Here is a 23751-nt window from a genome sequence, read left to right on the forward strand (position 1 = left end):
TTTTTGCATGTGTGTACAGAACAGTTTCATCGGCATATAATTGTATATCAACTCCGTGACAGTGTTGTGGAACATCATTAATATAAAGACTAAAAAGTAAAGGACCCAACACAGATCCTTGAGGCACACCCATTGTGTTTTTCATACAACTGGAGCGTGCATCTTTAATTCTAACACACTGCATCCTATTTGTAAGATGTAAGATGAGAGCCATGCTATTAATGGCTTATTCTGCATGATCATATTCTATATTCCTTAATCCTACTCAATACCTAAACTTAACAACTACCTAACTATTAATAAGCAGCAATTAGGTGTTTAATATCGTAGTTAGTTAAAAGTGAGAATTGGACACTAAACTAAAGTGTGACCTATTTTTTTTTTTAATTTAAAATATATTAGAATATAACTATTAAAAATGATTTTTTGTTCAGGCTGCTGTTTTGCTAATCAGACTCTCTGTACAAGACAAAACTTCATTAAACTAATTCATGATTTTTTATATGCAAAATAAACATTTTATTACTGCGTTTTATATACCGCACTGTATTGCGGTGTATGCCCGTAATATTTGAACATGAATATGTTTTGTAATTGGTAGGATTTCTTCAGTAATGGAGGTGAACTTGACAGTAAACATTTAACAATAACAAACTGTCAATAACCACTATCAGCACATAGTTCTTTACCAAACATTTAGATGATTTAAACCTAAAAGTACTTGAATCCATGGCATAAAGACGAGTCGAACTGTCTGTCTGACATATTACTTGATTTATTTAAAATATATATTTTTTTGATTTATCATTTAACAAGATACATCACATTATACACTAAGAAAGTGCAGTAAAAATAGATCCCAATGTACTGTGTTAATATGAAGGAATTTTGTGTGTGTGAAAAGTGTTTTACACATATTTTGAATTACGAACAGCATTCTGTTGTGTTTTAGGGTTAAAGTAAATGTCCATCAACTTAATATCACCAGTGCCTTTTGTGATTTTCCACTGATTTTTTTCCTACAGTGTTTACAGCAATATGAGAGAACTGTGTTAAATAGTCTCTCTTTCATGCTTGACATACACATGCATCTCATAACTGTGCTTCACTGCACTTTTTCCCCCGCTTAAAACACATTCATTACATAATTCACATCCAGACACTCTCAGCATAACCTATTCTCCTCAACTCATCGAAAGCAAACACAGGACTTACTCATATCAAACCTCAATATCACACGCATGCATGTGGTCCTAAATCTGTGAGTGCTGAAAGTTGCATCCTAAGATCAAAAAGCACACAAAAACATAGAAAAGCAGACACATACACTTACCTAAAGCAGTGAATGACCCATGAGTGAGAGACTGTGTTACTCTATATCTCTTTTTGTCACTTTAGCAACTAGTGTGTAATACAGAGAGCTCTATGACAGCTCAAGCATGCTTTAGTGTGTGTGTGTGTGGCGAGCGGCAGCCAGGAAGAGTGCTGATGTAGTGAGCCAGTGTGTGTGTGTGTGTGTGTGTGTGTGTGTGTGTAGGGATGAACAGGCAGCTGACCCCCCCCCACCCCCCACCTCCCCCCCCCCGCAAACCCACCTCCCTTTGAGAGCGGAGTGGTTGCTAGGCGATTTGAGTTCTCCTCCAATCATCATGGTCTGATGACTACTGACTGCACACACACACACACACACACACACACACACACACACAAGCATACATGCATGCATATAAAAACAAGCACACTCACAGCTTGACATCATTGTTATGTCCAAAAAGGTCTTCGCTAATAATTCAAAGTAATAATTTAATGTTTAAGATGAACCCCTGCACACAAAGAAAGTTAAACACTCAAAAACAAGCATTTTCACAGCCGAACACGCTTAAAATTCTGTTTGCTTGTTCAAGCATGTTTAGGGTAACAGGGTTTCGCTCAATAATCCAGTATTTTCATACACAGAGGAACACAGACATGAAGTGAGAGTACTCCATCTGTACTGATGTCTTATATGATGAGACTGACTCATTCAAAAAATTTTTTTAAATCAAATCTCTTTAAATCACCTGAAATAATTCAGTATTTTCATAACACAGATGAACAAAGACATCTAAATCATCTAAATCTAGTGGATCAAAGCCTATTCAACCGAGCATTTATAGAGAGGAGACTGGGGCAAGTAGGCACACACTTAACTACAGTGAATGTTTCCCAGAAGAAGTTTTTTCTAAAAGTAATTTTTTTAAAGTCACCATGAAATTGACTAATGACTACTCTAACGTTTTATAGAATATTTCAGTATTTATTATAAATGATTTATCCATGCACATCATTATTGTTTTTTGTAAATGTTCTCCCTCATTCTCCCTCTGCAAAGTTTTAATGCTGATTTGTTGATATTTCTGAGAATAATTTATCGTATTTTTATTCATATACATTTATATTTATGTTGATGATAGTTGTAAGTAGATGTAATGATAAGATTTGTGAGTTTGTTCTCGTAGAGTTGTATTTCTCAAATACATCAAGGTGCCTCCAATTGTTTTTCTCTGCTCACATTTAAATACTCATTTGTGTGTATAATGAGTGTGTTGCAGGTCTGTGTTTTATTGCTTGTTTTCTCACCTCTACACTCCCACTTTTTCACAGATTTACAAGTGCCCATTTTTCGAGTCTTCTTCAAATTCGAGGTGTGAACGACTGAGCTAAAACAAGTTTTAATGACACTTTAAATTAAGAAACTGATCAGGTGGTTCAGTGACTCTTATGTTTCAATAGCTTCAGTCTGATAATGTTTCTGTTTCATTCATTCCCTTTCCATTTGACCAATGTATGCGTGATCTGTGTGCATGTGTATGTACAAACAATGTACTTATTATAGTAATTGCAATAACTGGGTAATAACTAGGTACTAACCCTGAACCTACACCTAAACCTAACTTTAACCCATAGTTACCTTATATTACCATTACTTTCTTAGAAGTACACTGAACACATACTGTAAAATAAAATGCAACCGTGTTTAGACTAGTTATGCAATGATGATTTAGTAAAATAAAACTTTTGTGCACATTCATAACGATGCGATCACTGCTACTCACTCCACTGTACCCAATGAGAAACAGTTATTTATCTGTGGCCACGAAAATAACCTTTCAAAGAGTTGATAGACAATTAATACGTTCGCTGGAGGAACAGATTCATATATTATAATATCAATTCTGCTACATCGAGTTAATTCTATTAACTGATCCAAATATTTATAATTAACAATTATTCATATTTCCCTTTTGAGCTTATTGGCTACATTAGTACATCTTAAAAATATTAACTTTAAATGCAATGTCTAATAACACTACAGTTAAAATTATAATCAAATACTTTACATGTGCTTTAGTATGTTAGTCAACACATCAAAATAAGCGTACTTCTATGAAGCATGGCAAGATTTATTAAATCAAAACAATGATTTAAAATATACTTTAAAGTAAAACTTTTAATATGACATTACAAAGTGCACTTTTAAGTTATTTAAGTGTGTTAAGAAACAGTAATGAAAGCGTACTTTCTTCAAGTTGCTTTATTAATACTATCTGCAAGTAATTTTAAAAAAGTATATATGAAGTACACTTCAAGTGCATATTCAGTACAATTAAACACACTTTCTGTCTTCAGCAGAACAGATGATCAGACTGAATGAGAGACACAGAGATGCTCTTTCACACTGAGGCTGAACTTCAGATTCTGCAGTAAAAGGAAATGTCTGCTATTATGGCAGTGATCTGAGCACCTGTTAGCGTTGCTCTGGGCGACGGCCATGTGCGCTGATGAGCCGGTGGGATCAGACACACCTGCTCTCCATCACAGATAATCAAAGCCCTGGACAAAAGTAGCATCAGTGACCCAGTGACGTCATTCATCCTGGACATTCATTACCGTGCATTAGCGTTCAAAAGTTTGGGCTTCACAAGATCTTTTAATGGTTTTGAGTCTTTTATGTTCACCAAGGCTAAACTATTTTAGTATAAATATAGTATTATTGAGATTATTACAATTTAAAATAGCTTGTTTTTAATGTGAATATATTGTAAACTGTAATTTATTCCTGTGATCAAATCTGAATTTGCAGCATCATTACTCCAGTCTTCAGTGTCACATGATCCTTGAGAAATCATTCTAATACGATGATTTGATGCTCAAGAAACATTTCTGATTATTATCAACGTTGAAAACAGTTGTGCAGCTTAATATTTTTGGTGAAACCCTGATATTAATTTCACGATTCTTTGATAAATAGAAAGTTCAAAATAACAGAATTTATTTGAAATAGATGTGTAACAATGTTAAATGTTCTTTCCTGTAACTTGTTTATGTATACAAATTGAAATCTTAAAAATGTATATGTAAATATTTTTTAAATTATTTTAAAAAAAATTACTGTCATCATTTACTCACCCTCAAGTTGTTCCAAACCTGTATGACTTTATTTAATCTGCTGAACACAAAAGAAGATATTTTGAAGAATTTCAGTAACCAAACAGTTGATCGACCCAATTTGTCACAGCTTGTTGAATATAAAGATGAATGAAAAGGATCTAAATGCAGCAGCTACACTTTATTTACACCAAGGGCCCTATCATACACCCGGCGCAATGCAGCGCCAGGCAAGTGTGTTTTGAGTTTCAGCCCGACGCAGTTATCATTTTCATGTCCTGCGCCACAATTTTTAAATAGCAAATGCTTTTGCGTACATTTGTGCGCCCGTGGGCTGCTGGTCTGAAAACAAAGTGTTCAGGCGTATTGATGGTGCATTGCTATTTTGAGGTACTATAATAGACTACGCATTTGACCAACTGAAGCCTGGGGCCGGTTGCATAAAACTCTAAAACTAGTCTTACAAGTGAAGGCTGATTTATACTTCTGCGTCGGACCTATGCCGGAGCCTCTACGCTATACACTACGCGTTGGTTTTCATTTATACTTCTGCGTCGTTGTCCGCGTTGACGCGCAATTACACATGCAGAGGGAGCTTGTGAAACCTGAGGGAGGGTTTCTAGCAGACCAATCACAGCGCTTGCGTCCGCGTAGAATTGACGCGTTGTTACATTTTTGGAGAGGTGCACGTCAGGGTACGCCGAAAGGTACGCGCGCTACGCACAGCCTACGGTGTAGCTACGGCGTAAGTTCGACGCAGAAGTATAAACTGGGCTTTAGACATCAATTTATTTTCTTTAATTCTGTACATAGCTTTTTTAAATCAGTTACAGAAAAACGTAGATTTGCCTAATTTGATACCAAAAACCAATACTGACTGCCCCTTTCTAACTGCTAGTGGGTCATACTGGAACTTAAGACACTGTCTTAACATAATGGCTATGTTTATGCATCCGGCCTCTGGTCAACGGCGCAATGTTTTTTTGTTATATATAGAGTGCATTAGTGGTGTGCGGCTATAGGCGGGTCCACAACACGCATACACTCTGCTTATTACACACACAGGGACGGCCAACAGCACACAAACCAGCCAAATGTTAAAAATGAAAGGATTACAATGTAAAATATTATTATTGTGTAAATAAAGATATGGTGGAATCCATCGCTTAGATGGTCTGCTTGCGCTTTAATCTCGTGCTTGAGCAGATCCGTTTCATTGCTAGAGAAGCGTTCAGTTTAGCGCTTTAGACCATGCACTTACATCGTAAGCCCATATATATAATAGGGCCCAAGTGTAGCGTATTGGTTGAAGCAGAGGAGGAAGCAGGATCCAAGTGTCTTAAGTGACAGTCAAGTGCCAGTAGTCTTTTAGTAAAAAACCTCAAAACTTAACAAACACAAACGTAGACTAGGGAACGGAACAACCACCAAAGTGCGACAAAAAGAACTGACAAAGACTGAACTAAACACAGGGCTTAAATACACAGACAGACAAGCTTAATAAGATAATAAGGGGGCGTGGCTAATAAGAAACACCTGGGGAGACTAATCAACATTAAACATAACAAGGAACTGCAAAACATGGAACAAGACTGGGGAACATAGGTTGAAAACATCACATAGCCCCTCCCCAAAGAGTGGCTTCCAGAAACTCACCAAAAAAAAGAGACAAAAAAAGGTCCAGGTTGGAGGTGGAGCGGAGGCGGTCTTGGGTGTGGGATGGAGGGCCAGGCCTATGAAGGGAAACAGGACTAGGCCCTGGCAATGGCGGGCCTGGGCTGTGGAGACTTGGCGGATCTGGGCCGTGGAGCGTGGGCAGAGCAGGCAGCCAGGATGGAGCAGTGGACCAGACGGTTCAGGGGGCCAGGGCGGACCAGATGGTTCAGGGGGCCAGGGCGGACAAGCGGTGCAGGCGGCCAGGATGGAGCAGCGGACAAGACAGTTCAGGGGGCCAGGGCGGACCAGACGGTTCAGGTGGCCAGGGCGGACCAGATGGTTCAGGGGGCCAGACGGTTCAGGGGGCCAGGGCGGACGAGGCGGTGTGGACGGCCAGGGCGGACCAGACGGTTCAGGGGGCCAGGGCGGACCAGGCGGTTTAGGGCGCCAGGATGGAGCAGCTGACCAGACAATTCAGGGGGCCAGGGTGGACCAGACGGTTCAGGTGGCCAGGGCGGACCAGACGGTTCAGGGGGCCAGGGCGGACCAGACGGTTCAGGTGTCCACGATGGAGCAGCGGACCAGACAATTCAGGGGGCTAGGGTGGACCAGACAGTTCAGGGGGCCAGGGCGGACCAGACGTTTCAGGGGGCCAGGGCGGACCAAACGGTTCAGATGGCCAGACGGTTCAGGTGGCCAGGGTGGACCAGACGGTTCAGGGGGCCAGGGCGGACCAGACAGTTCAGGTGGCCAGGATGGAGCAGCGGCCAAGACAGTTCAGGGGGCCAGGGCGGACCAGACGGTTCAGGGGGCCAGGGCGGACCAGACGGTTCAGGGGGCCAGACGGTTCAGGGAGCCAGAGTGGACCAGGTTCAGGGGGCCAGGGCGGACCAGACGGTTCAGGGGGCCAGGGCGGAACAGGCGGCGCAGGCGGCCAGGGCGGACCAGACGGTTCAGCGAGCCAGGATGGAGCAGCAGACCAGACAATTCAGGGGGCCAGGGTGGACCAGACGGTTCAGGTGGCCAGGGCGGACCAGACGGTTCAGGGGGCCAGGGCGGACCAGACGGTTCAGGTGTCCAGGATGGAGCAGCGGACCAGACAATTAGGGGGGCCAGGGTGGACCAGACGGTTCAGGGGGCCAGGGCGGACCAGACGGTTCAGGTGGCCAGACGGTTCAGGTGGCCAGAGCGGACCAGACGGTTCAGGTGGCCAGACGGTTCAGGGGGCCAGGGCGGACCAGACGGTTCAGGTGGCCAGATGGTTCAGGGGGCCAGGGCGGACCAGGTTCAGGGGGCCAGGGCGGACCAGACGGTTCAGGGGGCCAGGGCGGACCAGGCGGTGCAGGCGGCCAGGGCGGACCAGATGGTTCAGGGGGCCAGGGTGGACCAGACGTTCAGGTGGCCAGGGCGGACCAGACGGTTCAGGGGCCCGGGGCGGACCAGACGGTTCAGATGGCCAGGGCGGACCAGACGGTTCAGGGGGCCAGGGCGGACCAGACGGTTCAGGTGGCCAGGGCGGACCAGACGGTTCAGGGGGCTAGGGCGGACCAGACGGTTCAGGTGGCCAGGGCGGACCAGACGGTTCAGGGGGCCAGGGCGGACCAGACGGTTCAGGGGGCTAGGGCGGACCAACCCAATCCCTAACCGAACAGTCTACTAATAATCTCATGAGAGGTAGTCCAAAGAGTTAGTTGACATGTAGTTGTAAAGTTGCTTATAGTTAGTAGAATATCTAAAGTGGACCATCGAAATAAAATATATGCTGGTCTTCTTTAGTCCAGGGTCACATTAACAGTCCTTCCATAAACTTTCAACAACGTCAACTGACAACAAAATACTTAAATAAAAGACACACAAACTTCTTGATCTTAAAAGTTTTGGGGAAATATTCTGGGGTGAATTAACCCTCCTCAAACCTTTGATAGAAATATTAGAGCAGCAAAGCCACATTCAATTTGTGCAGTTCCAACGGACACACTGTGTCTGCATTCGGGTTTAATTCAGAGACAGGCGGAGTTTGTGCTGTGATAGGATCTGTGTTTGTCTCAGATTAAAGGCCAGCTGTCCCTCTATAAAGGCACAGAGACATGCTGCTTCAAAAGAGACAACTGTCATTCAAGCAAACATCACAATTACCCAGCGCAGAGCTTCAGGCTTTGAAATAGAAATGAGTTACTTACAGGTGCTGCTGGTTTCTGCCAAACCGTTCTTTTATCTATGAATATAGTTTCTTCTAAATGCCAATGAGCAGCCAAAACAAGAACACCAGGTACTATTTATAACAACATTATACAATTATAATTATATAGAGAAATAAATACAAATTAGGGATGCATTTGGTATTGACCAAAACTGTTATATCAGCCATCATTTTGGTTATCAAAATGAAATATTTGACATATAATTAGTATATATATATATATATATATAATTATTTTTTTTATAATTGTATCTCGGCCAAATGTTGACCTATCCTAACAAACCATGAATAAATTGAAACCTTATTTATTCAGCTTTCAGATGATTTAAAAAAATTGACCCATGTGACTAGTTTTGTAGTCCAGGGTCACACATATATATATGTGTGTGTGTGTGTGTGAAATATAAGATATATATTAACCTTCTGTGTGAATATGAGTTTGTGTGTAACCTGGTGTGGGATGGGAACATGGCCATCCTGCCCATCCCAAAATCTCCACACACACATGCACGCACGCACGCACGCACACACGCAAACACACACACACACACACACACACACACACACACACACACACACACACACACACACACACACACACACACACACACACACACACACACACACACACACACAGTGTCTCTCTGATTTCCGGTTAGTCGGCTTTGTCTGCATCCCACCCAGTGACCCAGCATATATATATAAAAAAAAAATTCTTTCGTAAAATATGCCTGTATTGTTTTCTGAATCTGATGGTAATTTTATGCTTTCAATATTGCAATGTCGCGGTTGGTTTTGGGTTTTGTTTGTGTTCATGGCTTTTATTTTGTAATTCATGCTCTTTGTTATGTTTCCTGTTTGTCAGTGCTTACCTTGCTTCTCATGTGTCTCGCAATCATATAAAAAATAATGCTTGCTTTACTATAAATTTAATTAATTAAAATTATTTCCTGTGTTTTTGAAAGAGTTAAAATGCATCTTAATAAAATGACTTCACTAAATAAGAAAGCAAGTAGAACGTCTTCAATTTGTAAGGACTTCAATTTTGTACAATGTAACTGATGTATAGATTAATATCTTACCCATGTTCTTTTTCTCTATTTTTTTTATTTGTATTTAGTTATTTTTTTCAGCTCTTTGTTAACTCTTCTTTTCTCATGCAAAATATTTCATAAAAACCAAATCTGTGTTGTCATATCAGTGTATTATCTATTTCACATTCAGATAAAGTTTAATGATGATGTAATGATAATGTAACGTGTTGGTGGCATGAGCGGCTGACGATTTAAAACATTAAAAACATTCAAAAGCTCAAAGAAACTTTCTAGAAACTTTTGTTTTAAATCTTCTGTGTGAATATGTTATTGTGTGTAACCTGGTGTGGGTGGGATGGGAACATGGCCATCCTGCCCATCCCAAAATCTCCACACACACACAGACACACACACACGCACGCACGCACGCACGCACGCACGCACGCACGCACGCACGCACGCACGCACGCACGCACGCACGCACGCACGCACGCACGCACACACACACACACACACACACACACACACACACACACACAGTGTCTCTCTGATTTCCTGTTAGTCAGCTTTCTCTGCAACCCACCCAGTGACCCAGCATTACACCACACACACACACACACACACACACACACCTCTCTTTCCCAGCAGACATGTGATTAAAATCTATAATTGTACAAAGGAAAGGAGACATAAATCATTTGAGCAGTCATTCGCTATTTTGTTTTGACTCTAAAAATCATGCACAAAAGTATTTTTCTAGCTGTTTTGTAATAAAAGAGTTAGATTTTTAATATAGACATCTATTATATCATTCACAATAAAAAAACACCCTCCCAGTCCACTCAGAAGATTTAATGAAACCAAACTGCAAAAACAACACACAATATCACAGCCATGAGCTCATTAACATATGACCTCCCACATTTACATATCAACACCTATGGAGTATTCAGATGTTACCCTTGTGGAAAAGAAGTACACTAAAACAAAAATTAAATGAAAATGATGCATTTATGGTAAAGTAAAATATATTTTAATGTGATTTCTGTCATGTTTTAAATATAACTGTAATTACACATTTGTAATGATGTTGTTCCAATTTAGTACATTTAAAATATATAAACTTTAAATGTAAAACTGGATAACGCAATACAGTTAAAACTACTTAATAGTACTTTACATGCGATTATGATTTTGATGTTAGACATCAAAATAAGTACACTTGTTCAAAGCATGACAAAATATTATTATATTGTATTTAATTATAGTATTATATTATAAAGGATCCTTTTTTAAGTTATGTATAGGTTGGTGTAGACCTGAATCTTTGAATCTTTACCACATAAGTAATTTTAAACCACAGTAAGGAACACCATTGAGTTAAAGTAATTCTGCCTGAAATCAGAGATGCTAGCCATATTTCTTAACATTAAATGACTTTTGATGAAATTTGTAAAATGTTGAACTCCTCAGACTCTTTAATAACCGACTAGTTTTCACTTACAATTGTATCTTCCGTGATGCTTTATGCAAAGTTGACTTTTGCTTACAACAAAACTTAATTCTAAAATCCAAATCTTATTTAGTTCTCTTGCCCGAGCATCACTTTTCAGATTTTGTTTATCAGACCTTATTTTCATTAATACTTTTTTGAGACACACTTACTCTTGCTTAGAACAAAACTGACATTTAAATCTCTTAATTAAACGCTCAGATGTAAGCCACTGATACATGTGCTAGACAACACAATATAAATACAATAAATCTAGACCTGAACCCGGAGAATCACTCGTAGCATCCTTTTATATCCTCATATCACCCAGCTCTAAAACTTGCTCTAGGGTAAAGCACTAAGAAATTATAGACGTAACAGGTCGACTTTCTGTGAAGCTGCATTGAAATGACGCATATCGTGAAAAGTGCTACAAATAAATCTGACCATAAGTACAGTCAGCCCAACACAAAAATGATGAGATAAGAAATCACCTTGAAGTTACAGAAGATCCTCTCAGTTCCCAAGTGTGCTTCTCACACACACACACACATACACACACACACACCCACACCCCCACACACACACACACACACACACACACTCACACACACACTCTCTGGAGAGGGACAGTCCCTCTCAGGGGAAGCTCTGTGTCTCCGTCTCTCTTCCTTTCCTCTATTTGTGTTTCTTTCTCCTGTTTTCCCCCTGTCTTCCTCTCATTCTGCTCTGTCCTTCTCTGACCTGCTCCAGTAAAAGCTTCCCATCAGGCACTGAATTTCTGATTGCCCACAGGCCAGAAAGAACAAAATGAGAGAATGAAAGACTACGACAGAAATAAACTCACGGCCCTAAAGAGCAGAAGCCCTGCCGTCTTTTCTGCCATAGACAGAAAAGCTCTCTATTCTTCTTCTGTTGTGCTTGTGGAGAAGCGAGTGATAGAAAATTCCTTCAGTATGACTTCCGGGAATTAAGTACAACTCTGTACATAAAAGATACAGAAATGATGTATTTCTAGTGTCACATAGAGACAAGGCTCCCCATTATCCATGACACATCTCAAAGCCATGTAGACTAAGATATCTATGGTATGTCTGCTGTAATAACAAAGCTCCTTTTTTCAACCAACTAGGAGTAGCAATATATTACAATTAAAATATTTATGTTCCAGAAGTTTCAAGGACAAAAAAAGAGTTCTTTATAAGCAATGAATTGACATTTTTAGTGGTCTGTGATTGATTACAGATTAAGACTGATTTTTTTTTTTTTGTAAACATCTTGATTTTTTGCTGTTTTAGCTTTTTTTAAAGCTTGTTTTAAACCCTCTAGTGGCTTTTAAAACTGTGCTCCTGCCCCCTGGGTGAACCACTGAACTTCAAAATATTAAGATCACAGAAGAAGAAAAACATTTCTTATACTTCCACCGCCCCCTGCTGGCTAAAGATGATAAAGCAGCTAATATACATTTGTAATTTTTTTCAGAAGTTGTCCCAGTCTGGAAATTGAGCTTAGGACAGATGAATGAGTGACAGCCCAAACAGCCAATCAAATCACTGCACTGACAAGAGAGATTCTGTGATGTTTTATCTATTAAATTAAAACAGTGTACTGTATGTATAAAGCTTTTCTGTTTGAACAGTCTTCATTACACTTCATTTGTGTACACATTAAACAAAAAAGTGCACTTTGCAATAATATCATATTGAAAGTGTTACTTTGAAGTAAAATTTAAATCAGAATGTTTTAATCCATCATGCTTTACAGAAGTACACTTTTTGATGTTTTGATGTGTTGATTAATATACTAAAGCGCACGTAAAGTACTTAATTATAATTTTAACTGTAGTGTGTTATCCTATATTACAAAATGTACTATTGTTTGCAACTTCATCATTACAAATGTGTAATTACAAAGAGACTGTAGAATTATGAAATTACATATAAATATGTACTTAAATCCTAATTAAGTGGGTCAAAAACACTCCAAGGGTCAACTAATTGCATTTAACACAAATGTAAAATATAGTACATTTTCACTTAATTGCAATTAACATGCAATTAAGTGTCTGAAACTATTGAATTGAGTTTGCACCTAAGTATATTCTAATAAAGCATATTATTTCCATTTCCTTTTTCCTTCATTTCCTTCAAGACTTTGCCAAAGTGTAGTTTTTTTTTTCAAACAGGTGGTAAAAATAATAAGAAAATAGCCTACATAAAATGTAATTGTTCAATATCAATGTTGTATTTAAAAATAAAAAAATCTGATCATAAAAAAATTGTTGTGTGTATTACTTTTACAAATGTATGTATGTATGTGTGTATATATATATATATATATAAATCTTTTACAAACAAATCTAAATTAGCATTTCAAATAATATCTACGTATTACATAACTTTTACACAACTTTTGTCACAACGTCATTTAGCAACTTTTAGCAACAAATCGATCTGCCTTAAGCAACTTCCCCTGAAAATTAGTTGGCATTAGTGAATGTAAATACAAAGCAGACACATCAAACTTTCTATGTCATTGGTTTATAGTTAGTAGACTGGCATACCTCCCACAGGGTCCTAAACTCCCTCTTCTCAATCCGCAGTAGTTCACTGAACTCCCGGGTTACAATGGTGGCGTGCCTTGGCGTGTTGTCCAGAATGGACTCCCCGAAAGCTGTGCCGATGCCCAATGTACAGATGGTGACAGCATCCTTAACATGAGAAAGAACACGGGTCAGAGCAAAACTCTTTCAAAGAGGAGAGGAATCATATAACCATCTGACATGTTCCTGATTGATTCCTCCACTTAGATTCAGGCCTATCTCAAGGACTCAACACACGCAGAGAAAGAGAGAGGTCAGCTCATTTGTCCCTCGGGTTTGTAAAGTGTGAGACGCAGCTCTGTTAGGAGTTGCTCTAGTTTTCTCCTGCAGTCTATAATAAGCAGCTGCACTCGATAGAGAACGTCCACTGTGAGCCGCTGAATAATGTACGGTCATAATAGTTTTCACTGTGGGAGAGTTTAACGATTCTGGATCTGATTCCGATTCGACCTAACAGCTGAAACACCTTTGTGAATCCATATATTATTATTTTTTTAACAAAGAAATGTATTGTCCACACACTGATATTGCAGCTTCACAAATTTATTTTCAAGTAAGCTTTGCTTTAATTTAGCTCACAACACAAACACAAAAAAGCAGAACAACTGAAGGACATACAACAATGAGAACAGAATGTGGCCAGTTAATAACTGTAAATATTCGATCATAATTGTCTTGTATCTAAATATATATATTTTACAGATGAGAGATCTAAGTGTAAGGAGGCCTGTTAACGTGATATATTACAGTTGTGTGAATTACAATAGTTTATGTTTATCCGTGATGATTAAACTAGTGGACACATGAGCAAGCATGTGTTCTATTATCAAGGGAAATTTATTTGTATAGCACTTTTCACAATACAAACTGTTTCAAAGCAGCTTTCCATGATGTTAATGTTTTAAAATGTTAAATGTTTATGCCTTATCGTTGCATTTAGCATATAATATACTTTACTTTTTGCGACGATATACACAATAAAGCAGTTGGGATTGGCTATATAGTACATTTCGTTCAATGTGAGTGCACTGTATGTATGCAGATAAAGTTGGATATAGTTATGTATCTAAATTCATATAAGGACCAGGGCAATAATATAGTTCACATTTTGCAATGATACAACCAATCAAGCAGTTTAGATTTAATACATAGGTATATACAATATTGCTTTACGTGAGTGTATTGTATGTATGTGTCAGGGTTATGTTTAGTTCTGTTGGTTCATTTTGTGTTTTAGGGGCCATTTTCACAAAATCATTATCAACTAAAAACGGAAAACTTTATATGAGTTTTGGTCGTTAAATTCATGATAATGCCGTTTTGGGGGCCTGAAAATGCAAACTTTTGAAAACGGTTTTCAAACTGCACGTTTTTAAAAACTATATCATTATTGTCTCTGTGTAAACAACAAAAACACAAATTTGTGAAAACGGTGACATGTGTATTACAGTCTATAGGCGAGTAGTGTTTCTTTACAAAGTGACATCTCTATATTCTGTCCTGCAGCAGAATATAGCGTTTTTAGTTGTTTTCAAGGATCCATGTGAACTGCGCTAGTTTTGACAGCTTTGTCTGTACGCGAAAAACGCAAAGGAAAAACTTGTATATAACTTCAATAGCATTTGAAGAGAATGTCTTACAGTTATAAAACCAATTAAAGAGTTCATGTAGGTGGCAGGCATGATGCACACCTTTTAGATTTTTGATATTTAATAAAATAAACTGTCGAATCATGTGTTAATATTGGTATTTTTCACTAGGCCTACCGAATGCTATCATATTTATTTTAATATCAACAATCTAAAAAGTGTACATCATGCCTGACACCTACATGAACAATTTACAGTTGGTTTTATGACTGCAAGTCATTCTCTTCAAATGCTATTGAAGTTAGAAACGTGTACCAATGTGGTATGTAACTTTAGAGATGGTCCCTACATGTGCGAATATCCAGTGTCAAGCCAACTTTATGCCAGTATTTCACTGGGAATCGCTTAGCGTGAAACTTTGCGCGTTACGTTCATATTCTGAGTCCGCTTGTCTGTTCCTTCTATAGCTTAGATCCCCAATAAAGTGCAAGTTTGGTCTTTTATATCACTGTATTAGTCCATTAAGCATTAAGTGTCCTGACCGCAGGGGAATCATGGAGAATGAAGTATTGAGGGAATCCCTAGTTCTGCAGCGCCGCGATATAAATTTAAGAAAACTAAACAAACCAAGAGAAATACATTTCGACCTCAGATTTAACTTTTGATCTGTACATCAGTGTTACAGCCCTGCCCCTGTTTTCTTAATTTCTTTTATGTTGGTGAGTATTCTAGGACTAACTCCTCTTTGAAGGGCGGGATTGCCCTAGTGAAGATCAGCTGCACCTGTGGCAACCTATTTAAGGAGCTCCTGGATTTTGTCTAGCTCTCTATCATTTTTGTTTTGTGACTTTATTTGAAGAGTGAATATCTTATTGTAAGACATGCCATATTTGCCAGATAACTGGTAAACCCAACCAAACTATACCTGTTGCTCCTTTGCATCCTATTCCAGCTTTTGAGGAGCCTTTTGGTAGAGTTTTAGTGGATTGTGTTCTCCCAAGGAGAACACAATCCTTGGGAGGAGACTCCCAAGGAGCCCTTGAGAGGTTTCATCAAACCTTGAAAGCCATGTTAAGAACTTATTGTCTTGAGTTCCAGAGGGACTGGGATGAAGGTGTGCATTTGATGCTTTTTGCAGCCAGAGAAGCTGGACAGGATTCTCTGGGGTTTAGTCCTGCTCAATTGGTCTTTGGCCATAATGTCCGTGGACCTTTGAAATTGTTAATGGAGAAATGGCTGGCGAGTGCATCTGATTCTTCAAACCTACTGGCTTATGTTAGTCATTTTCGATATCGGCTTAGTAAAGCCTGTGAAATTGCTCGTGCTAATCTTGCTGGATCACAGAAAAAGATGAAGGCCTGGTATGACAAGCGGGCTAAAAAGCTGTTTTTCAGTTGGTGATCAAGTGTTGGCTTTGCTTCCTGTCCATGGTTCTTCATTACAGGCACGGTTTTCAGGGCCTTACACAAATGAACGCAAGGTTGGTGATCTCAATTATGTAATTTCTACGCCAGACAGACGTAAACGTAATCGTTTGTGTCATATTAATATGTTGAAGGAGTACTTTGTTAGAGCACAAAGCTCTGTTGGTCTAACCAATAAGGTGGCAGTATTATCGTGTGCTCCGGTCTTTTCAGAGGAACTTGGTGAAGTGGTGGTTCCTGCACCTCGATTGAATAATTCTGAAATTCTTTTTAATCTTGAGGCTCATCTTTCCCATTTGCCTCAGATGGAAAGGTCTACTCTGATAGAGCTGATTAGCTCCTATGTTCCTTTGTTTCCGCATGTGCCTAACCAAGCTAATCTTGTGGTGCATGATATTGATGTTTCCGGTGCTGCTCCTGTGAAACAACATCCATACCGGGTTGGGACTGAAAAGCGTACACTTTTGAGTAAAGAGGTGACCCTATATGCTTGAGCATGGAATTGCTGTACCAAGCCAAAGTGCCTGGAGTTCTCCATGTATTTTGGTACCCAAGTCTGATGGCTCTCACAGGTTCTGTACTGATTTCCGTAAAGTTAATGCTCTAACTAAAGTTGATTCTTATCCTCTACCCAGATTGGATGATTGCATTGAACGGGTAGGGCCTGCCAGTAATGTGATCAAATTAGATCTGTTGAAAAAAAAAAAGATTTTGTGTGGACAAACGGTTGTCAGCAGGCCTTTGATAATGCCAAGGCATTGTTAGTGAATGCTCCTGTCTTGCCTCCCCAAATTTCCAGACTCCTTTTAAACTAGCGGTAGATGCCAGTAAAAAGGGTGTTGGTGCAGTTCTTTTGCAGGACGATGATCGCGGGGTTGAACATCCAGTGTGTTTCTTTTCTAAGAAGTTTAATGTCCATCAAAGAAACTATTCTGTAATTGAGAAGGAAACTTTGGCGTTGATTTTGGCTATCCAACATTTTGAGGTTTATTTGGGCAGCGGCAGTCCGATTAAGGTGATGACCGATCACAATCCCTTAGTTTTTTTACAGCGTAGATGTACCACCAACCAGCGCTTGATGAGATGGAGTTTGTTTCTGCAGTCATATCCCCTACAAATTCATCACATTAAAGGAAAGGAGGTAAACTCCCATTAATGAGTAGGTACCTTTTATTTTCTATTTTTGTATAATTTGATTGGAGAATTATTTATTTTTCACCAAAATTTTGGAGCTTATGTTTATTTATTTTGTATTCAATAATCCAGATTATTTAATATTTTGTGGGTGGAGGTGTTACAGCCCTGCCCTTGTTTTCTTAATTTCTTTTTTATGTTGGTGAGAATTCTAGGACTAACTCCTCCTTGAAGGGCGGGATTGCCCTAGTGAAGATCAGCTGTACCTGTGGCAACCTATTTAAGGAGCTCCTGGATTTTGTCTAGCTCTCTCACATTTTTGTTTTGTGACTTTGTTTGAAGAGTGGGTTCTTGGGCTTGTGTTCCCATATGAATCCCACAGCTCCACAAACCTCATTTCCAGCTGTTCATTGATTTGATGTTGTGTTGATATTTACTATTATTACTTCATGTCTTGACCCTAGACATTATTTGTTTAACTTTAAATAAAATTATATTTTCTATATTGAAACCGATTTTGTGAATTGTACTCTTTATGTTATGACTTTGAGCCGGGTCGTAACATCAGCATCAGGGAATAACATTATAATCTCGTTCATGGTAGAGAAAGCTGCTTACATGTGCAAAACTAACTGTGAAGACATAAATGTAAACACAGCTTTTGTGTCTTTATCAGCTTTTCCATATATATATATATATATATATATATATATATATATATATATATATATATATATACAGGTGCTGGACATATAATTAGAATACCATCGAAAAGTTGATTTATTTCAGTAATTCCATTCCAAAAGTGAAACTTGGATATTATATTCATTCATTACACACAGACTGATATATTTCAAGTGTTCATTCCTTTTAATTTTGATGATTATAACTGACAACTAATGAAAACCCCAAAATCAGTATCTCAGAAAATTAGAATATTATGTAAAGGTTCAATATTGAACACACTTTAATCAGCTAATTAACTCAAAACACCTGCAAAGGCCTTTAAATGGTCTCGCAGTCTAGTTCTGTAGGTTACACAATCATGGGGAAGACTGCTGACTTGACAGCTGTCCAAAAGACGACCATTGACATCTTGCACAAGGAGGGAAGACACAAAAGTTAATTGCTAAAGAGGCTGGCTGTTCACAGAGCTCTGTGTCCAAGCACATTAATAGAGAGGCAAAGGGAAGGAAAAGATGTGGTAGAAAAAGTATACAAGCAATAGGGATAACCGCACCCTAGAGAGGACTGTGAAACAAAACCCATTCAAAAATGTGGGGGAGATTCACAAAGAGTGGACTGCAGCTGGAGTCAGTGCTTCAAGAACCACCACACACAGACGTATGCAAGACATGGGTTTCAGCTGTCGCATTCCTTGTGTCTAGCGACTCTTGAACAAGACACAGTGTCAGAAGCGTCTCGCCTGGGCTAAAGACAAAAAGGACTGGACTGCTGCTGAGTGGTCCAAAGTTATGTTCTCTGATGAAAGTAAATTTTGCATTTCCTTTGGAAAACAAGGTCCCAGAGTGTGGAGGAAGAGAGGAGAGGCACGGAATCCACGTTGCTTGAAGTCCAGTGTAAAGTTTCCACAGTCAGTGATGGTTTGTGGTGCCATGTCATCTGCTGGTGTTGGTTCACTGTGTTTTCTGAGGTCCAAGGGCAACGCAGCCGTCTACCATGAAGTTTTAGAGCACTTCATGCTTCCTGCTGCTGACCAACTTTATGTAGATGCAGATTTCATTTTCCAACAGGAATTGGCACCAGCACATATATACATTATTCTCCTTCATATATATATATATATATATATATATATATATATATATATATATATATATATATATATATATATATATATATATACTTGGCCCTTAAAATCATCAGAAATACTTACCGCTTTCTCCATTTCTGTAAATTCGTTTTTATGAATGAATGAATGACTCTCTCACCCCTTGCTTTTAATTTTTCATTGACAACAGCCGCTTGCACCCCCTGCTGGTGAGGCCGACTAACAGCTATGGAGATTATCAATCGGTTATCCACTGCTATTCCTGCCGTTCCCGGATGTAAAATGTTGAATTTTCTGTCAAATTGGAACCACTGAATTTGTTGAAGTGAAATAAAATGGACCGAAAATTGCCTGTTGAATATTATAGGTTGAAATTTATGATTTATTAACAGAATGAATATTTTGGAAGAGAAACTGAAAGGTCAATATGGATTATCGAATTTTTAATAATGAAAACGTGTGTGAAATGTTTTGAATTGAAATATTCACAGCTTAAATATACAACCATGTTGAATTTCAGCCCATAAAAATGCAAGCCCTAAAAATACAAAATGCAAGCAGGGTTAATGCAATGCATATTTTTTCAAATAGTGCAATTCAACGAGCTTTTTTGTTTCAAAAACGTTTTTCTTTATTTTACTTCCATATTCTCCTTCGTGTTTCCAAGTTTAGACTTGTGATTAAAGACTTAAAGAATTCTCTATCATCGTGCAATTATTGCATACTGTTTGTGATAGTATACTGTATATTCAACATTATATATAGAGCTGTGCGATAATATGGTTAAATTTGCTACGATATAAACAATTATGAAGCCGAGATGTGCTGTTTAGTACATATTGCTTTACGTGAGTGAGCTTGACCTCAGTATGTATCTGGCTGAGGTTGAATATACTTAAGTTATAGTAGTTGTATAATTCATTAATAATTATTATTTGTTATGTGGTTATTTGGAAACCTGTGAGGTTTTTGTTCAATTTATAACAATTTGATGTAGTGACAAGCTTAATTACTGTTTGGCGATGTGTCTCACTGCCATGGGTAAATGGTGCATTTAAATTTCTTTGATAGTTCAGAGAAAGGATGAGCTCTGTTCTTTAGCATTTAAAAACAGAACTGAAGTGATAATGTACCTGATGGTTTGCTGTTTCTGAGACTTTGACATCCAGAGAACCAGACAGGACAGTGTACCAGTTAGTGCCGATGTCACCCTGCCTGTATACTAACACACACACACACACACACACACACACACACACACACACACACACACACACACACACACACACACACACACACACACACACACACACACACACACACACACACACACACACACACACGAACAAACAGAGGTAGTGCTCTATTTGAGAAATCATCTTGTAACACCAATCTCAGTCAGAATGCAACCTTACAGTATTTGACTTTTCAAGTTAAATCAAAGTAATTCTGTCAACAAAAAAATATTTTGAGTGTGTGTGTGTGTGTGTGTGTGTGTGTGTGTGTGTGTGTGTGTGTGTGTGTGTGTGTGTGTGTGTGTGTGTGTGTTTGACTCACATGTTATGCCTTTCTCCAGACATTCATAGAAGCCACACAGACAGATCTGCTGAAGGAGAGCAGGGTGGAACTTCTCAAAGGCCTTCACACTTTTCAGACGGGCCAAGATAATGTCCACATCCTCCCCCGAACGCTCCTCTCGACTGACAACACACACAAATCAAATTACAGGAATACTCAACCCAAAATTAAAAGGTCCCATGCACCGGGAGAAGAAATTTTTTTTTTGTGAGAAAACAGCCTTTAAAGAAATGCAATTCAAATCTACAGACGGAAATAATAGATAAAGTAAAATAAAATAAACATATATGTTGCATGCTTTCTTTCCATTAGTCTGAACAAAAACATTATGAAAAGCTATATCCAAAATCTCAAAACTGATCAGTGCATGAAAAAAACAACTTTTTTGTAATTTTTGTGTGTGCTAACAACACCTTTGAAGTTCTGATCATAAACCAATACCAGAGCACATATAATAATATGTGCCAATACAGTGAGTTAAATGAACCTATTAAGATGTGAGACTGGGTTTATAAATGTTTAAGGGACCTCTGACTGCTGCTGTCGCCTGAAGCCGTTCAAGAACTGCAATATAGCAGGCCTGATTTATTCAGCACCAGCTCAGAGAGAGAATGAACATTATTCATGGACCGAGGAAGAACATCACAAATCAGTGAGAAACACAATATCAAACAAATCGTTATGTATATATGTGACACAAAGCTAGTGGTGGAGTGATATGGGATTTTGATGACTAATGTTAGTGCTGACAGAGCAGTTTGAATGATGGCCGATACAGTGTAGGTACTGTTAGTAACGTTCATGTCTTCAGAATGGCACTGAAATCGATCATATGTGAATAATTAAGGTTTAAGCAGCGTAGAGTAATGAGATATTGACCGTAACGGCTAATTACCACCTCACACATCAAGGCAAGCATAACACTGCAGTCTTAAGAGGTACAAGTTTGTGTGACCGAACCTTTAGGTTTCACTCAGATCAAAGTGACAACAACATGATCAGTCTTGCAATAGTGAGAACTTTTACGATTGTCATGAAGTCATAAAGTCATAATTCAGCATATGGCAAAGAAGCACCAGAAAGATACTGTTTGATCCAAATCTAAACAGACCAACCATCGTTTGTTATGATGTATGTGTCAACAACATGATGCAGATTTTCTTGTCCAATTTATTAATTTATTAAAAAATACCCTAAAAATACAATTAATACATAGTGACTTGAATACACCTCTTCTATGATGAGAATTAAAAAAAGAAAAATGTACAATTAATGTTGATATTTCTTCTGTCAAGTTGATACAACTGTCCTAATATCATTGTCAGGGTTTAGTTTTGTTTTCATGTACTTTTAGTTTGTTTCTTATAGTTTCCTGTGTTTCCTTGTTTGTCATGGTTGCTAAGCATGTTTTCTGGTTGTAATATTTAATTACTGTTTGATTGATTTCACCCACCTGTTCCACATTTAGATCATTAGTTTCTAGTGTCCTCAGTTTCAGGTGTTTTTTGTCTGATGTTGAATGTGCCTTAGCACACTGTTTTGTTCAGCCCGAACCTTACAGAACACCAGATCACAGAAAGGATTATAAAATGGATACAGCAGCAGCATTTCCATTCCATTTCCTTGCTCAAGACTACCATGGACCCAGATCCAGAGCCCAAACCAACAGCGGATAATGAGCCTGAGTCCACCACAGACCCAATGCCAGAGCCTATCCCCACAACAAACCATGTGTGAGCCGGTTCCTACATCCGTCCCAGTGGGAGTTTTGGTGGAGTTGGATGAAGAAGTTTGTGGTCGCCCCCATCCTACAGAATCAGAGTTTAGTCTACCTCATTCTTGAATGATTAATTTCCTGATTACTGATGATTTCCTGTGTCCATTCCCATTCTTTTCTGCTGGTTTCACCCAGCTCCAAGAGTTCTTCAGCTTCTTCTTCATCTTCACCGGCCCTGCCCAGCCCTAAAGTCTTCTTTGTCACATCTGGATCCACCCAGTTCCAAGTATTCTTTGCCACCACTGGTTCTGCCCAGCTCCAAATCTCCTACGTCGCTGATGGTCCCTTCCAGCCTCCCACTTCCTCCTCCTCCAAGTAAGCATTCCAGTTCCTCTGTGTCAGATCTACTTGTCTCGTTCGGCTCCTTAGCTCCTCCGCCTACTCAGCCCAGCCATGCCTCGGACCTACCGGTCCCCAGCTCCACCTTGGTGTGTGGATCCCCTGGCTCTGCATCGGGCTTTCGACCCTACTACTCCAACTTTCTCCATTGACCAGTCGGCTCCACTTTGGCTCCTCGCTCCCTCAGCTCCACCTGGAACTGTCGTCCTTCTGGCTTCACCAGGCTCCCTTGTCCCTCCAGGTCCACCTTGGTCAGTCGTTGCTCTACCTCCACCATGGACTTCTAGGTCTTCAGCGGCACCTTGGTCCTCCACCACTTTGACTTTGTTGGATTCTTCCTTCCATTTGGCGCCACCTCAGTCCTCACTCCCAGTTGCTCTACCTCAGTCCTTCGTTACCCTGGCTCCACCTTGGCCGCTTGTCATCGTTGCGCCACCTTGATCTCCAGATCTTCTGGTGTCACTTCATCTCTCAGTCTATCGGACTTTGCCTGTGTCTCCACAACTCTCAGCATCCCCTCAGTTGGTCAGGCTCGTGACCCCACCCTGGCTCCCTCTATTGGTTCCTTCATGGGTCACCATCCTCCTGACTGGCTTCTGGTTCGCTCTGGGCTCTGCTGGCTCTCCCGTGGTCTCGTCCACTGCCGGCATCCCCATGGTCTCTTCTGCTGTTAGTCCTGCCAATACCTCATCATAGGTGGTCCTGT

The 23751-nt window shown here is 39.5% G+C and overlaps 1 protein-coding gene across 2 annotated transcripts in view; it reads right to left on the bottom strand.

The window, feature by feature from the left end:
• Positions 1–23751, bottom strand: part of rapgef4a (Rap guanine nucleotide exchange factor 4a) — a 103776-nt gene that overhangs the window by 67118 nt on the left and 12907 nt on the right. The window contains exons 2-4 of one of the 2 annotated variants that reach the window (XM_077217043.1): positions 20909–21051; positions 20485–20573; positions 13374–13520 (exon numbers count right to left, since the gene is read on the bottom strand). In XM_077217043.1, coding sequence (XP_077073158.1) covers positions 13374–13520; positions 20485–20573; positions 20909–21051 — 379 coding nt within the window. Of the gene's footprint in view, positions 1–1333; positions 1496–13373; positions 13521–20484; positions 20574–20908; positions 21052–23751 lie in introns of those variants that run through there. The other variant, XM_077217044.1, reaches the window with a different exon arrangement.

The sequence above is a fragment of the Siphateles boraxobius genome, unplaced genomic scaffold (assembly GCF_051911475.1).
Source record: "Siphateles boraxobius isolate OS27281-9 unplaced genomic scaffold, OSU_SipBor_1 7, whole genome shotgun sequence".
NCBI classification, from domain to species: domain Eukaryota; kingdom Metazoa; phylum Chordata; class Actinopteri; order Cypriniformes; family Leuciscidae; genus Siphateles; species Siphateles boraxobius.